Below are 15,669 nucleotides of genomic sequence, written 5' to 3' on the forward strand. Positions count from 1 at the left end.
GTGAGTTTTGCTTTATATGTGGAATCTCTTTGGTGCCATAGTCTTGTTATATTTCAAGCATTGGAACTATTCCTCAGATTAAATTGGAAGCTAAGAAGACAAATGGTTTCACAAGATTCTGAAAAGGTAAGGGTAAGTCTAATTATTACAGCACTAAGATGGGAACTACTTCCTCCACCCCCCCTCCCCACTACTATGAAAATACAGCATCACTGGCCCACCATTGTAGCTTCTGCATACAAATTTTGTGGGAGGAACATGGGAAGAAGCCACAGGGAAGTGACCTTCAGCATATAATGCAATTGCAGTTATTTATTAAGCTTTATTGGAATACCTTAAACCACATTCCAATTATTGTATTTTCCCAAAGATTCTGAGCAGAAAAGGCAGGGTTTGGTTGCACCAGATTAAAGGTGTGCTTTGTGGTAAATTTCCTGAGAAAAGATCTGTACAGTTCTGACCTTGGGGTAGCAATATGTGCCAGAGGCATAAGAAAGATGAATGAGATTTCAGAAGTGGGTATGTTATTTAATTGCCAGTGGTCTGATTGGCTTTTAATGTAACAAAGAACAGTAGTGTAATGTCTTCTCTTTCAACATCTTCCTACGTGACTTGCCAAAATCTCTGCCAGCCCATTTGCTTACCTCAGGCTTCTCCTTCCAAAGCTTAAAAAAAATTCTTAAGTACCTTGTCTTAAATACAAAGTCAATGAAAACAGGACAGATATAACTGTATTGTTAAAGCTGACAAGGGCTCTGTGGGTGGAATGCTTAATTTCTACAAGGTGCTTGGGCAGGGTTGTCACCTTTTTCTCACAGGACTTTTTTTGTCTTTTAACTGCTGTGTGAAAAACAAAAATTCAACAGGTGATACCTTTCCCACAGTGGTGGAGAATTCACCTGATGAATTTCTGCTTGTCAACCAGGAGCACTGTTCTGAAAACATTTAGCAATAAAAATAAAAATAAGTTTACCCATTGCCTAAATGAAGGGATCAATTAATAGCACTTTGGTTTTGAATTCCAGTTGAACACTCAAAAAACTGACCTTTAACCGTGTGTTATGATTTTCTGTACTTGGTAGTCTATTGATTTCCCTTTCAAAAATATATAACTTGAAAGTAGCATGTCATTTTTCCTCCCTGGAAGTTTTTCTGTGCCAGCTACATGGCAAGCAAACATTCAACAGGTAAAGCTTTTCCTGTTAGTACATTATGATGGTGTGGAAAGGACATATACCCTAAATCCACAAAAGTTTTTTTCTTAGTTTTTAAGGCATCACAATACTTCTGTTTGTTTGTGGTACACCACTCCTCTGGAACTGAGAATTAATCTGAGAATTTATCAGGGTAACAAATCTAATTTAGAAATCCAAATTAAAAACTTGACATTTAGAATAGGATGAGCTGAGAGTTATTACACTGTAAGAATGAATCAGCATGGAGTGGGGCTCATCCTTCACCTTTCTTGTAATAGTTTGTGAAAATGATTTGTAATCTTGTTCTGTAATCCAGCCATTGTATTTTAGGGGTGAGCTTCAGCCCATTGTTGTGGTAAGACCTGAGCCAGGGATAAATGAAAACAGCAAAGACGCTTAGCAAGATATAACCTCCAATCTTATCCAACATATTGTCTCCAAAGGAAATATTTACAACACAATTCCAAGCATGTTCACTTAGAAGTTTAATGAGACTTAGGCTGCAATCATAAGAATACTTGCCTGGGAGTAAAGCCCATTGACTAAAATGGGATATACTTCTGAGTAGATCTGCTTAAGATTGCTCCATTGCTTGTAAGTTGCTGAAAAATTCATAGTTTACAATGCTAGTATTCTTAAACCTGGAAAATAAGGTGTGGAGACTGACAATCTGCCTAACATTTGTCGTGAATGATTTTAGTATTTCCAAGTTTTATATTATAACAACAAAATCAAAGTTCCCCCTTTGCATTGTGTTCTAAAGGAATTTGAGAAAAGGGATTTTGTTTTTACTGCAGCAGCTTTACATACAAGTATATCCCAGCTTCCATGCTGTCAATCATACCAGTGGAAAATTCCTCCATTCATTTAAAAAGATAAACAGTTGTAACTTTCAAATTTGGTTAAAGTGACATCTATTACTGGCTTGGGCTGTCAGCATTCCAAAAAAGGGATATCACCCTGATCTCTAGCCTATCAGGATGCACTAGGCTGAGCCTTGGAAAGTACACCCAAACATTTACAGGTGTATATAAGTACTAGGGGTGAGTCGCACAGATTATGCACCTGTCTCAGGGAAAGGACTAACACAGGTGTGTTGTAACTTGGTAGACTGCCAGAGCTAGATTATGAGCTCATTTGATCCACAGATACATTCTCCACCGCGTTGCAGCCCGCAATTTCCAAACATTGGCCAGGAGCCTCCTGAAATGAATATCTACTACGAAAACTTTTTCCATCCTCAGAACATTCCTAGTCCGCAAAGGCCTACAAACTTTGAAACCGGGGACTACAATGCCACACACAACCCATACCTGTGGTTAAATGGGCCGTCCATTAACTCCCCTCCATACCTACCGGGATCCAATGGCAATCCTTACATTCCACAGTCCTATGGGATGCAGAGGCAACTCCTGCCTAACATGCATGGCTTGGGGGCAAATGAGATGGGCTGGCTCCCTATGCCTTCTCAAGAGGAGCTGATGAAGTTGGTCCGGCCACCTTATTCTTATTCCGCACTCATTGCCATGGCCATCCACGGAGCACCAGACAAGAGGTTGACTCTCAGTCAGATCTACCAGTACGTCGCTGACAATTTCCCTTTCTACAACAAAAGCAAAGCTGGCTGGCAGAACTCCATACGGCACAATCTTTCTCTCAATGACTGCTTCAAGAAGGTACCACGAGATGAAGATGATCCAGGTAAGAAGGCTTTCTAGTCATACTTTTTGCTTCCCAAGCTACCATCAGAGGCCAGATCCTATTTGCCAAGAGATCATGGGCCAGTTCATAATCCAGTTTTGCTGAAAGCATGCTTTAAAGGGCAGCTGCTGTTTTGTCATGCATGTGGCTTGATGATCATAATTCCTAAAACCACGACAGTTGAAGGGTGGCTGTTATTGAGTTAACAATTAATAGAAATGAGAAATATAGGGGGGCACTAAAATAGATATTTGTTCTTTTGAAATAAACAATGCTGAAAGTATTGACACTGGGTTTTTCTTTAAGAAAAGGAACATTTCATTAGATTCCAACAGAGCTTTCAAAATGTAACTGTATTGACAACTGATGAACACCAATAGAGCTGCCAATTTTTTGATTGGTTTCCACTCCTCTGCCTTTAGCAGTGGCTTGATATGTCAACAATAGCCCTGTTCAATTATTCAAACTGCATATACTTTGTGTGTAGAAAGAAGTGTGATTTTGCTCACTGGGCCCAGCATCTCCACATGAGCCAGTGTAGTGTGGTTTGAATATTGGATTCTAGCTGGGTGACCTGGGTCCAAATGTCAACTCAGCCATGAAGCTCACTGGTTGGCTCTGCATCAATAACACACTCTCAGCCTAATATACCTTACAAGGTTGTTGTAAGGATAAAATAAGGGGACATGCCACCCCCAATTCTTTGGAAGAAGAACCTCACAACAGCCCTGAAAAGTAGGTTAAACTGTGAGAGTGTGGGTGGAGATGCCACCTAATGAGCTTTATGGCAGTGTGGGGGCTTTGAATCTAAATCCTAGTCCAACACTGTAGTCACTTTACCACACTGGCAACACGCATAGAGGTTTTCTGCAGTGTTCCTATCATGCATGCATGAGCCTTTATATGAAGGGTTCTTGTTGTGCATTCAGCTGTACGTGAAGATAGCTGGTATAGCCAGCAGTGTTGATCCTGCTTCTTTTTACGTACGCGGTGCGCACTTTGAACAAATGAACAGGGCATTTGCCAGGTGATAAAGTTTATCTCTATGCTGTGAAAAGCTCCACCTGATGACTTCTGCAGATGAAGCTGCAGGAGCCCATGAGCAGGCCAGGCTGGTTTTTTCCATAGTCATTTGGCAAGCTAGCATTAGCCATCAAGTCTGGCTGTCAAGTCAATTGAGCTGTTTTTGCAGCCTGTCCATTGGCAGAATTAGTTCTTTCTTTAACTTTTTTGTTGTTAGATGCTGGGGAGAGTTACTGGGGAGACACTCTGAAGCAGCTGTCTTTGCTACCCTTTGTAGTATAGTGGTTAGAATGTTAGACTAGGTTTGAATCCTTACTCCACTATGGAAGCTTGCTGGGAGATCTTGGGCCTGTCATATTATCTCACCCTAGCCCTACCTCACAGAGTTGTTGTGAGGATAAAAGGGAGATGAGAAAAATTATGTAACCTACTTTATGTCCCTATTGTGGAGAAAGGAGGGGCATAAATGAAGTAATAAAATAAAACTGCATCCAGTGTACAATGTTTCTTGGGACAGAGTTAGATATAAGTTGTAAGTTATTGCATTCTCTCTCTCTCTCTCTCTCTCTCTCTCTCTCTCTCTCTTGTTTTCTACCTCAAGGGTTATTTCAGGGAAGGTTAGGCAGGACCTGAGGAATCTGGCTTTAAGGATCTGGATTGATTTGAATAAGGCAGTACCTTTTTTTTTTAAAGGGTGTTACCCAAATTGCTGCTTTTCCTGAATCTGAGCCAAAGAAAGCCCTGAGAACCAGCTCTTTGTTGGCTGCAATTATATGTATGTTTTTCTGCCGTTGTTTTAACAGGGAAAGGCAATTACTGGACCTTGGATCCAAACTGTGAGAAGATGTTTGACAATGGAAACTTTCGTCGCAAAAGGAAGAAGAAATCTGATATTAGTGCCAGCACAGCATCACTTGCTTCTGACAAATCAGAAAACGGTGCCCTCAGCAGCAGCCCCAAAGCAGCAGAGCATCAAGACATTTTAGAAAATTCCTCTTCTGGAACTGAGAGCTCACCTGAAAAGAGCTCCCCACCCCCACCTTCTGCTGCTCCCTGCCTGAACAACTTCCTGTCCACTATGACAGCATATGTGAATGGGTCCAATTCTGTGAGTCGTTCAGTGCCCCTGGGACTTAGTACTGAAGTTGGGGACAAAATGGGACAAAATATGGTAGGCTTCAACTCATACTCTCCTCTTTCTAACATTCCCAGCCATGGCAGCGGAGAGTGGTCCAATTCCATGTCCTCTGGTCATCTTGGCTACAGCAGTTCAGTTCTCAACCAGTTCAACACCAGTTTCTACAACAGCCTTGCTGCAAATAATACCCTGTATGCCAGAGAGGGTACTGAAGTGTAAATTTGTGACAAGAGGAGAAATATGTACAAATATGTAGAGCAAAAATATGCTTTGGAAAGGTGCTTTATATTAGTTCTTCATTTCTGGCACCCATCTGCCGACTTTAGTTAGACAAGCACAAAATTCTTTATTAATACAAGATAAATAGGCCACAATGGTTTCAAGCTGCACTGTATAATTTTGACCTTCAGGGGTCTTATCTTTCTACGTTTACATATGACTATATCCTCTAACTCCACTTTAATGAATATAAATACCCTGGTTCCATTGTAAAGCAAAACAGAATGATCGCTTCATATATAAACCCATCTTGAATGGATGGAATGAAAGCAGTCTTTTCTTACTTTGCAACCACATTCAATTTGAGTATGAAACCATGAGTAAAGTGTATAAATAAGCTTCACTAACAGTGAAATCCTAAGCAGAGTTACTCCAATCCAAGCCTATTGAAATCAATGGGCTTAGATTGGAGTAACTCTGCTTGGGATTTCACTGTAAATGGTCTTGATTATACTTCTTTGGTTAACTGAAAATATAAGGTGTGATCCAGACAAAGTTGCATATATAAAGACCCACTGCTCACAACAGGAAAATGTTAGTACTTATCTCTCATACTGAAACGATGAGACTTAAAAGTATTTATTCTGGGCATGATCCAATGAATGTTACTTGCCATTTGATTCTATTCCAAAGCCATTATTAAAAAAACTTGCAGGTAGGCAAATGCTACTTGTCTTAATAATGCTCATGAAATATGTTGTGTATGCCATGATGTGTGATCTGGAAGACCAAATGTGGTTGTTGCAGAAAACTAGAACTAGACAAAGAATCTAAATATAATGCTTTTTTTTGTGCAGAAAGTATAACCCTTATGAAGAAGAGTTGAAAAGTTTTGTGGACTTAAGTAGCTCAAACTGTTGACTTATCTATATGCATGAGCCTTTATGACTTCAAGAAATAGTTATTAATTCAGAGGGGGGAAAACTTTAAAAAATGTACACTCCTTAAAACATTTCTAGCCCACTGTAATAACTCAAATAGTGTATTTTTAAAAAAATACAAATGCATCCTTTTCTTATACAAAATATGTTCTTTAGCAAGGTCGATGTGTTATTACAAACAAAACACTGTTTCTTGATATTTTTATTGTGTGTATTTTGGTTACAGTTTCAATGATGGGGACATGCAGGAAAATATTTTTTAATAAAATATTTGTATGTAAATCTGTGTGCACATGTCACATTTGCAACATTTTAAATGTTTTATAATTCAGGGCCAGTTGAAAACTGATTAATATGACATAATTCTGATAGCTGTTCATTTTATGATGTTTAACTCCCCCTATTCCCTGCTGTTCTGCTGGGAGATACCAGGATCACACGTTCTCAGATTGCTGAACAATGCAAAGTTTGCTTGCCTCTTCTTTTGCTATGCCCCTTGAACATGAAAGCATGCCTACATGGGTCCATGCAAAGGCCAAATGATTCTGCTACAGCAGTTACCACAGTCTCCCCAACTATAAAGGCTTTTTAATGTTCTGTATGCAAAATGACAGGCAAGTGAAAGTGAAAAGTACATAGGCACAATCCACCCATGGATGATAATGGAATAACTAGCCTTCCCATGCATTTGATGAAACTTTATTTGTGGGTAGTTTATTGGACAATCATGTTCTGGTAGACAGAAGAGCAATTCTTGTTCATATCTAGATGTGTATATTGTGTAGACAAGTGGGTTTTAACAGCTTTATTTTTAAGTGCAGTGAACTGCCTTGAACACTGGGGGGGGGGGCGTGTTAAGAAACCTTCTGCAAATTACTGTGATGCCTGAAAAAGCATAATTTTAGCCAGCCTGAAGTGTGAGAGTTTATTAAACTACAAGTTAAAAATATGCAGAGAATAAAATGGAAGTTCCATGCAGTGGATGCAGTTAAGAAGATCTTCCCATCATTGTATCAACAGTTGCTTCTCCTCAGGGCTTTTTTCTGGGAAAACAGGTGGTGGCACTCAGTGGGTTGCCAGCACAGGGGGCAACTCTTGGCAGGAAGTGGTGCCCCTGGTACCACATGTGCGCGCCCAAAGTGCACACACACTCCCAGGACCAATGATGTCACTTTGGGTCAGCTAGAACAAGGAGGGAGTTTTAAAAAGTTTAAGTCACCCTTGGCGAAAATGGTCACATGGCTGGTGGCCCCACCCCCTGATCTCCAGACAGAGGGGAGTTTAGATTGCCCTCTGTGCGGAGGGCAATCTAAACTCCCCTCTGTCTGGAGATCAGGGGGCGGGGCCACCAGCCATGTGTCCATGCTCAAGAGGTTCTGGAACTCTGTTCCACAGCATTCCAGCTGGAAAAAAACCCTGCGTCTCTGTAAAAATTTCCTGTGCTGCTCAAAGAAACACTTCTTTGCTACCTGCATATGGAATAGAGTGGGGCTGCCGCCGCTGTATCAGCTCCAAGATTATCATGGCAAGAGTGGTTTGAGCAGCACACAATGTGAAGTAGGCAACTTTGAGGATGGGGAACTGATGCTGCAAAACTGATTTGTCAAAGGCTAAACAGCAATCCCTATTGTGAAGCTGGATTACAACCACACACAAGTAAGTCACAGGGTCTATATACCTTCTCCCCTCTCTTGGATGGCCAGAGGAAGAGGCTTTAAGATGACAAGTGAATACTATCTCAGCATGAGTTGGGGGGAATCATAGATTTATCCATGAGGAGTCAATTTGTCAGTGAGGGCTGGAAGGAGAAGGAATGTTTTCCACTTGAATCTTTCATATCACAAATAGGCACATTGTTCACCAGTTCAAGAAGCTGCAAGGACCTGTCATTTCAAATAATATGTTCATGGTACCTGTTCTCTATAATCTCAGAGTATTTAGAACTAATGATTTCTATGTCAACAGTTCGAGGCTTGAATAGATTTTATTTGGTTTTGGAATCTTGCCCTATCTTGAATGTGCAGGTTGATTTACAGGATTTGCAAACTAAACACCTTTACAGAGGAACTTTTAGATCCTTCTGTGCAACTATTTAAAAAGTTAACAAAAAGAATTCTTATTATTCTTTGTATTTGGAGGAAGTTTTCTATCTTGAAGTTTTCTATCCTCAGTAGACAGTCTTGATAAGCCCTGCCCCCACATGTAGGAAGTGAGCTTAAATGTACCAGGTATAGCTGCTAAGGAAACAACAAAAATTTAGAATAAAGATGTTAGCGACTGAAGCGGAAATGGCAGTTTGGGGTGGGGAGTGGCAGTAAGAGGACAGATCTTTGATTCAAGAGGGTTTTAATAACTCCTGGGAGAAATGTAACTAGTGCAACTTCTGCCATGATAGTACTACAGTGAAAGGGAAGCCACATCTGCATAATAACTCCCTGTGCTATGATAATATTCATATTAAGGGCACAAGAGTCTCTTTTGTGCAGAACCTTCACTAACGAGAAGTGGTTTGAGAAATTAATTTTTGGTCCCTTCATAGTTAAAGTGCGGAGGCATTGTAATATGTTGGAGGGCGTAGAGTACTTTATGTGGCGTTCTGGTTAGTGTGTTGAACATGGGATGTAGGAGACCCTGGTTGTTAGTTCCCACAGGTATAAAGCTCACTGGTGATCTTGGGCCAGTTATACTATTTCAGCCTTAATATGATTCAGGGTTATTTGGAAGATAAAATAGTGAAGCCATCCTGATTTCCTTTGAGGAAGGTCAAAATAAAAAATTAATATACAAGTGGGGGACCTGCAAGAACTTCTGGGGGGGGCATAATTTCTCTCAGGGCTGCCCATCCCCAGGTGGAGTTGGGGAATCTCTCACTTCCAGCCTCTGTCCCCCCCCCCCCCCGCCATTTCTTACCTCACTGGCAGAGGGTTAAGACATGGAGAACGGGCCTGAGAGGCAAGAAACCTCCTGGGCAAGCATGCAGCAGGCACAGGGATGTCACTTCCGGAAGTGATGTCATCACACTTGGCAATGGGCACGCTCCTGTGCTTTGCAGGGGCCAATTTGGTCCTCACTGGGCTGAATTGGCCTTGTGCAAAGTGCAGGAACATGCTCACTGCCAGCACAATCACATCACTTCTGTCACTATGTAGCCTCCCCCCCAAATTACAGGAGGCTGTGTATGGGTTTCCCTCAACTGGAAGAAAAGGCCTGCTGCAGTGCAGACTTCCTTACCATCCACTACACTAGCCCCCACTTTACTGAGCCCAGAGGTCTGGAGAGGGCAAGCTCAGGCTGCAGTCCCCATTACCAGAATTGCCAATTTCGGGTTGGGAAGTTTCTGGAGATTTTGAGGGTGGAGCCTGTGGAATGTGGGATTTGGAGAGGGAAGGAACCTCAGCAGGGTATAATGCCATAGCGCCCACATTCCAAAGCAGTCATTTTCTCCAGGGGATTTGATCTCTGTTGCCTGGAGATCAGTTGTAATTTAGGGAGATCACCAATCACCACACGCAGGGTGGCAACCTCACCTGTTACTATGAGGGAAAAATTGAGGATAATCCTGAAGATTTTGTCTGAAGATTTTTATAGAAACTTATTTCCTCGCATCTATGTTTCTATTATCCAGATCTTGTAAGATTTGCAGCGGCCAAGCAGATGCAGTGTTAGAGCAGCAAGCACAAGCAATCTGCTGAACTGCTGGACCTTCTGGGTCTATTATTATAAAGAATTACCTGTCCCAGAGTTCCTTTTGCACAGGCAGGAGGGAGGGATCCTTGGTGGGAAAGCACCTTATGACAGTGGGAGCAGGTGCTACTGCTTCTTCTGGTGGGACCTGAAGGCCCAAAATAGATATATAAGTAACTGTCTCATTCATTCACAGTCACATTTGCTCCGTGCTGCCATGTCTGATGGTGGTTATAAATAAAAATCCAGAAAGTTAAGGAGGTAAATGAAAGGAAACAAAAAGAAACTAAAGAAAGTCTTAATCAGGTTTTGGCAATGGGGCTTGGCTGGGCACAGTTGCCAATGGGGCACATGCAAGGATTTGTGAAGGGCCTCACTTTCCCCTACATTCTCCTCCCCACACTATTTCCTCTTTTCCTCTTCCTGGCAGCGCCCATATCCTCACCTTTCTCTGCTTCCTTTTCTCCTTCTCATACCAACAGACCAACCCTTTATCTGCCCCCTTCTTCAGCTATATTTAATATTTATTTACTTTATTTATATCCTTGCCTTCTCCACAATGGGGGACACAGGCAGTTTATGTTATTCTCCTTACCTCCATTTATCCTCACACCAACCCTTTGAAGTTGTTACTCTACAGATGTGTGACTGGTCCAAGGTCATCCAGCAAGCTTTCATGGTAGTGGTAATTCAGAACTGAGTTTTCCAGATCCTAGTCTGAAATTCTGGGAAGGCAGGCAGCATGGTGTGGACAGATCTCAAAAGCTAATCTGGGTTGATACTTGGATGGTAGACCACTAAGGAAGACACTTCAGAGGAAGGCAATGGCAAACCAACTCTGCTTTTCATTTACCTTGCCTTTGCTGGGGTTGCCATAAGTCAGTTGTAACTTGACAGCACTTTACACACATATTCTGTAAACCTAACCATGACACCACACTGTATTGGGGGGTGGGGGTGGCTGCTATTAAATAGTAGCAAGCAGCCATGCAAATTACATGGTAGCAGGGCTTTTTTCTGGGAAAAGAGGTGGTGGAACTCAGTGGGTTGCCCTCAGAGAAAATGGTCACATGGCTGGTGGCCCCACCCCCTGATCTCCAGACAGAGAGGAGTTTAGGGAAATCTAAACTCCCCTCTGTCTGGAGATCAGGGGGCGGGGCCACCAGCCATGTGACCATTTTCAAGAGGTTCTGGAACTCCGTTCCACCACGTTTCAGCTGAAAAAAAGCCCTGCATGGTAGCAAACTACATGGTAGCAAGTGCAACTATCCCATTAGTTGCTGACAGGCCTGGCCATGATGAGTCCTTTCTTGAAGACCAAAAGAGCCATTGAAAGGGTCCTCCTCCCTGCCTTTTACTGACAGAAACCAAGGCTTGAAGGCTGGCAAGAATGTTTTGGTTATCTAGCAATCGTATTTCTTAAAGATACATGTGCTGCTTCTGTTATTTTGGGGGATTGTAACCTCCCCCACTTTCAGATTGTTCTGTAAACCTATGGCTTTATCAGAAGTGTAGAAAGATCTGTCTTATCTGTCCACGGTCCCAGTCTCCAAACTGCAGCATCCTCAGATGGTGCCCTGTTGAACATTAGATATATTGATGATGTACATTGTGGATATATATGTTTCCAGACAAAACCAGAACTTATTAATTAATTAGTAGAAGCTAGGCAATGTATGCCAAGCGTTTTTTGTTGTTCATTTATTACAGCTCCTTGAGTTAAATATTTATAAGGGAATTTTTAAATTTATCTCGATTGGAAATATTGGAATCTAAAAGTATGCTGCTTTTCACAGAAGCAAATATAAGTCCAGTAGGCAGACAAAAGAAGAGAGGCTTCTGAAAAATGGGTCTAAAGCCTGCTGTAACTCTTGATGTGTGAAAAAAGTACTGACAACTGGAGCACAAAAAAGATCCATCCACAATCACATCAGCGTGCCTAAACAATATGTCAACTGGATATTTGCCTATCCAAAATAAGTTAAAAGCCTGCTTGTCCTCTTCATTTTCCTTTGCTGCTTATTTATGAGGGAGCCCTAGGTTCTACCTTTTACTTTGTGGTTCATTTGTGGTTTTATCTAACATATTTCTGTGCTACAAATATAATTGACTTCTTCAACCCTTTAGGCACTCTTGTACTTAATGGACTTCTGACTACCTCAATTCAGCAGATTTATGTGTATCTGCATAAACCAAAGCCATTTGTTTTTCCTTTCATTTCAAAAGGTGCCAGAACATGATTACAAGACCTGCATAGTACCACTGAGCAATCCTTGTCAATGACGTTATATGATGACACGTTCACAGAATATTCAGCCACAGGTTTAAGCAGTCTTGAATTGAGCTAATAATGCAGGTAGTGTTTAACCTCTATTCAGTGGGGATGTGGTGCCCCTTTAGAGACTAGGTTTATGGTCTGGGAGCGCTATTAGGACCTACTTTGCTTATAGATGCCGTGCCTGAGGAGGGGAACATTTCACCATCTCCAGTTGGTACTCCAGTTGTGGCTCTTCATTGAGAAGGATAAGATTGCCACAGTTGTCCATACTTTAATGATACCTGCAGTGCTCTACATGTGGGTCTGCCTTCAAAAAGTGTTTGGAAACTTCAGCTTGTCCAAAATATAGTGGCCACATTACTAGCCAGGACTCATTGTATAGATCATATTTCATTGTTGCCTGGCTTGTTCTAAATGCTGTTTTTGACTGTAAAGCTATAAATGGTCTGTAACTAGGGTATAAGAAAGACTGAGCTTTTCTCTTATGGACATACCCATTAGTTGAGCTTAACATCATGTAGGCACCCAGCCTTTGGCTGTCAGGCTACCAAAGGTGGTGCTTTTCTTACAATTGTATTCATTTTCTGGACATTCACCTCCAAAACTTATTCACCTGACACTGTCAGAGTCATCCATCAGAAGCTAGATGAAATTTATTCTGTTTACATGAAGTTAGAGGTGGGTGGTTCTCTGCTCCATTGGCCTTTAGTGAATGTTTCCTGCTTATTTCCTGCTCACGTGGCTTAGATTGTGCAATGTTGTTTGGCTGTTTTGGGATGAATATGGTATCTTGGTTGAAATTGCTGGACCTACCATTTCATTGCTTTTTGCAATTTTTGCTGTTTTTTTTATTATTTTTCCTAATCTACCTTGAAAGGCTCAGGCTAGAATGGTAGAGAGAACTACTTTTCTCGCTTTTCGAGCATAGCGATGTAGTGACAGACTGTTTTACCTGCTGAATCATTCCTTGAATGTATATGCTAAGGAAACAGATTCCTTGCCAGAAAAAAGACAGCAAGTAATTAAGCTGCAGATCACCTCAGGGTTACTGCAATGATATGTCATGAACTTATGGGAGTGAAAATTGAACTCTCCTATACTGGGAGATATAATTATTAGGTTTTTATTCTGTCCTCTCTCTGGAAGATATACATAGTCCCTTCCCCTGCTTTATCTTCACAACGGCCCTGTGAGGCAAGCTAAGCTGAGAGAGGGTGACTAGCCCAAGGTCACAAATCAAGGTTTATGGCAGAGCAGGGATTTAAGCCTAGGTCTCCCTGGTAATAATCTAACCACACCAGCTTTGCTGAAGCTCAATTCTGTTTGTGATAAAAGCAAAACTGCTAAATCTTTTTCCTGAGTACCAATAATGGTCCCAAGTATCTCCAAGAGGACCACTATGGCAATGGTGGCCAATTGCCCATGCAAGGGGGAATAACAATACACTTCCCTCAGCAAAGTACATATGGCATAGAAAGCACGCTGGAATCCTTAGCAGCCAAAGGAAGCTGATGACACCCCTGTGAGTGGCATAGACAGGTCCAGCCAAACACTGCCCTCAATGCCACTCTGCCTGTCCACAGAGAGCCAGAATACAGCGAGGAAAGACCCAGCAACAGCGCAACCCCAACAGAAGCACATGGGCTGAGCATTCACCCCAGCTCACAGCAGAAGGGCAACCCTGCAGCCAACAGGATGCCCACCCCTCTAGCAAGCATCTTGTGCTCTGCTGGAGTTTTGGGTGGGATCTCTCTTGTGTATTTTGGGTGGTGGTGCTTGGCCTGTTCTGTTGTATGGACACCTATAGGATATGCTGTGGTTTTTGATGACATAACATTCTGCTGGTGGGGTGTGTGTGTGTTTGTGGGCTTAGGGAGCCAACTCCTGCCGCACCCCTAGATCTATCCCTTTCCCACCAGTGCAGTGAATTATACCAGTGTATCACTGCACCAGTGCCTTGCTAGCACTCAGCTGGAGCACTGCTCTGCCAAGTGCACCACTGATGCATCTTAGAGATACACTGGTAGAGCACTTTATCAGCATCCTTTGCACTCCCCTGCCCCCTTGCCCACCCCGCAGGCTGCACCGTGAATGTGTTATGCAGACTTCAAATTACTTTTCACCTTTGAACTGGGTTGTTTAAATGAAGAATTTTTAATGAAAAAATATACTCACAAGTGCCATTCAGTAAGAAACAAAATCTCAGCACTTTTTAGTAATTATCAGTATATAATTTTGAACAAATTGGTATTTTTGTTTGGCCCTAATATCTGTTATTAATGTATGGGGTTGGTGTCCAGCATGGCACCACAATTTTATAAGCCATATCTGCCTGTTTCATACATCCTCTTTCTTCCTGTGCTGGAACCTACCTAGGTTGCTCTGGGAAATTCTGGTTGCTGTTAGGCAATGCAATCTTGAGGGCCTCCGGGACAGGGGGGGGGGGATGGGCTACAAGAGCAATAGCAGCACTGCTAGTCTGTTTCCTCATGGGTTCCGGACGAGGCTGGGAGGTGAGCAGAAAACCCAGTGGGGTTCTGTATGAATCAGGATTTTTGCTATTCCATTCTACCATTCCAATCCCTCATTCCTCATACAAAAACCAAGAGGTGTAACAGCTACCACTTGCATTACCCTCCTCCCCTCAGCATAGTACTAATCTTTCCTCTCACAAGAGAAGTGAGCCCACATATAGCCTTCAAACAGTGCTACATCCTTCTTTCTTTCTGGCAGACAAAAGAAGAGAAATTAGTGAAAGAGCCAGACTAAATGCATTTGTATACCCAGGGAGCACCTTTCCCCCCCTTGTGTCAATAGACAGTTCGGGGTTGGGTGCTCTTGGTCATCTGCAGAAGATTCTCACTTCCCCCAAATGATCCAGAATGTGACCTGTTGCAAGCCCAACTGTAAAAAAAAAGAAAAAAAAAGATCTCTCAATGGGGATCTTCTTGAGCTGCATTCAGCCACCACCAACTTCAGCCATGGCCAAGCTTCTCGCTGTGGTCACTTGCAAGACCAGTCCAGGGCTCATGGCCTCTGTATCGTTTTCTCTGAAAGAAAACAGGACAAGGAGTATGTGCATAAACCTGGGAAACTATGGCAGCATTGGAATCAACACAATGAGGACAGAAGCTATCTATATTCAGACGAGTCTAACAAGTTTTCTTTGATAGACTGAGGAAACAGAACTGAATGCTTACAGCAGTGTTTTCTCTACCTAACAGTCATTGTGACTGTCATTTTTATTAGGTCAATGGTCAAGTATATTCCTCAGTGATACAGAATCAAATCGATACTCAACAATGAAACCTAGAACCAGTGATATACAGCACATACAGCACAGCCTATTTGTCTTCAAAGCTTTTGAGAAGAGTTCTGTGTAACAGAATGTCACACATGGAATAGTCATAGATGAGACAGCAATTAGATTAATTCTCTTCTAGGGAATGGCAGGATAATTTGGATGTACAGTCTCTTGCACATCAAGGA

The 15,669-nt window shown here is 42.1% G+C and overlaps 1 protein-coding gene across 3 annotated transcripts; it reads left to right on the top strand.

The window, feature by feature from the left end:
- Window positions 1-5,713, top strand: FOXI1 (forkhead box I1). Of its 3 annotated transcripts, none has more exons than XM_054977785.1 (3): window positions 1-126; window positions 2,345-2,897; window positions 4,724-5,713. In XM_054977785.1, the coding sequence occupies exons 1-3, from the start codon at window positions 103-105 to the stop codon at window positions 5,275-5,277; spliced, it is 1,131 nt and encodes a 376-aa protein (XP_054833760.1). In that variant the 5' UTR covers window positions 1-102; the 3' UTR covers window positions 5,278-5,713. The 3 variants fall into 3 exon arrangements, with proteins under 3 accessions (XP_054833760.1, XP_054833762.1, XP_054833761.1); XM_054977787.1 differs by having other exon boundaries at window positions 93-126; window positions 2,441-2,897; XM_054977786.1 differs by lacking the exon at window positions 1-126 and having other exon boundaries at window positions 2,273-2,897.
- The last annotated feature ends 9,956 nt before the right edge of the window (window positions 5,714-15,669 follow it).

This window comes from Eublepharis macularius, chromosome 4, assembly GCF_028583425.1.
Source record: "Eublepharis macularius isolate TG4126 chromosome 4, MPM_Emac_v1.0, whole genome shotgun sequence".
In the NCBI taxonomy this organism is placed as follows: Eukaryota; Metazoa; Chordata; class Lepidosauria; order Squamata; family Eublepharidae; genus Eublepharis; species Eublepharis macularius.

What these genes read in the sequence shown, in the direction of transcription:
- FOXI1 (XM_054977785.1), top strand. Translation starts at nt 103, where the DNA reads ATGGTTTCACAAGATTCTGAAAAG. An exon ending in TTTCACAAGATTCTGAAAAG is followed by an intron (nt 127 to 2,344) that starts GTAAGGGTAAGT and finishes TTTGATCCACAG; the next exon opens with ATACATTCTCCACCGCGTTG. An exon ending in ACGAGATGAAGATGATCCAG is followed by an intron (nt 2,898 to 4,723) that starts GTAAGAAGGCTT and finishes TTGTTTTAACAG; the next exon opens with GGAAAGGCAATTACTGGACC.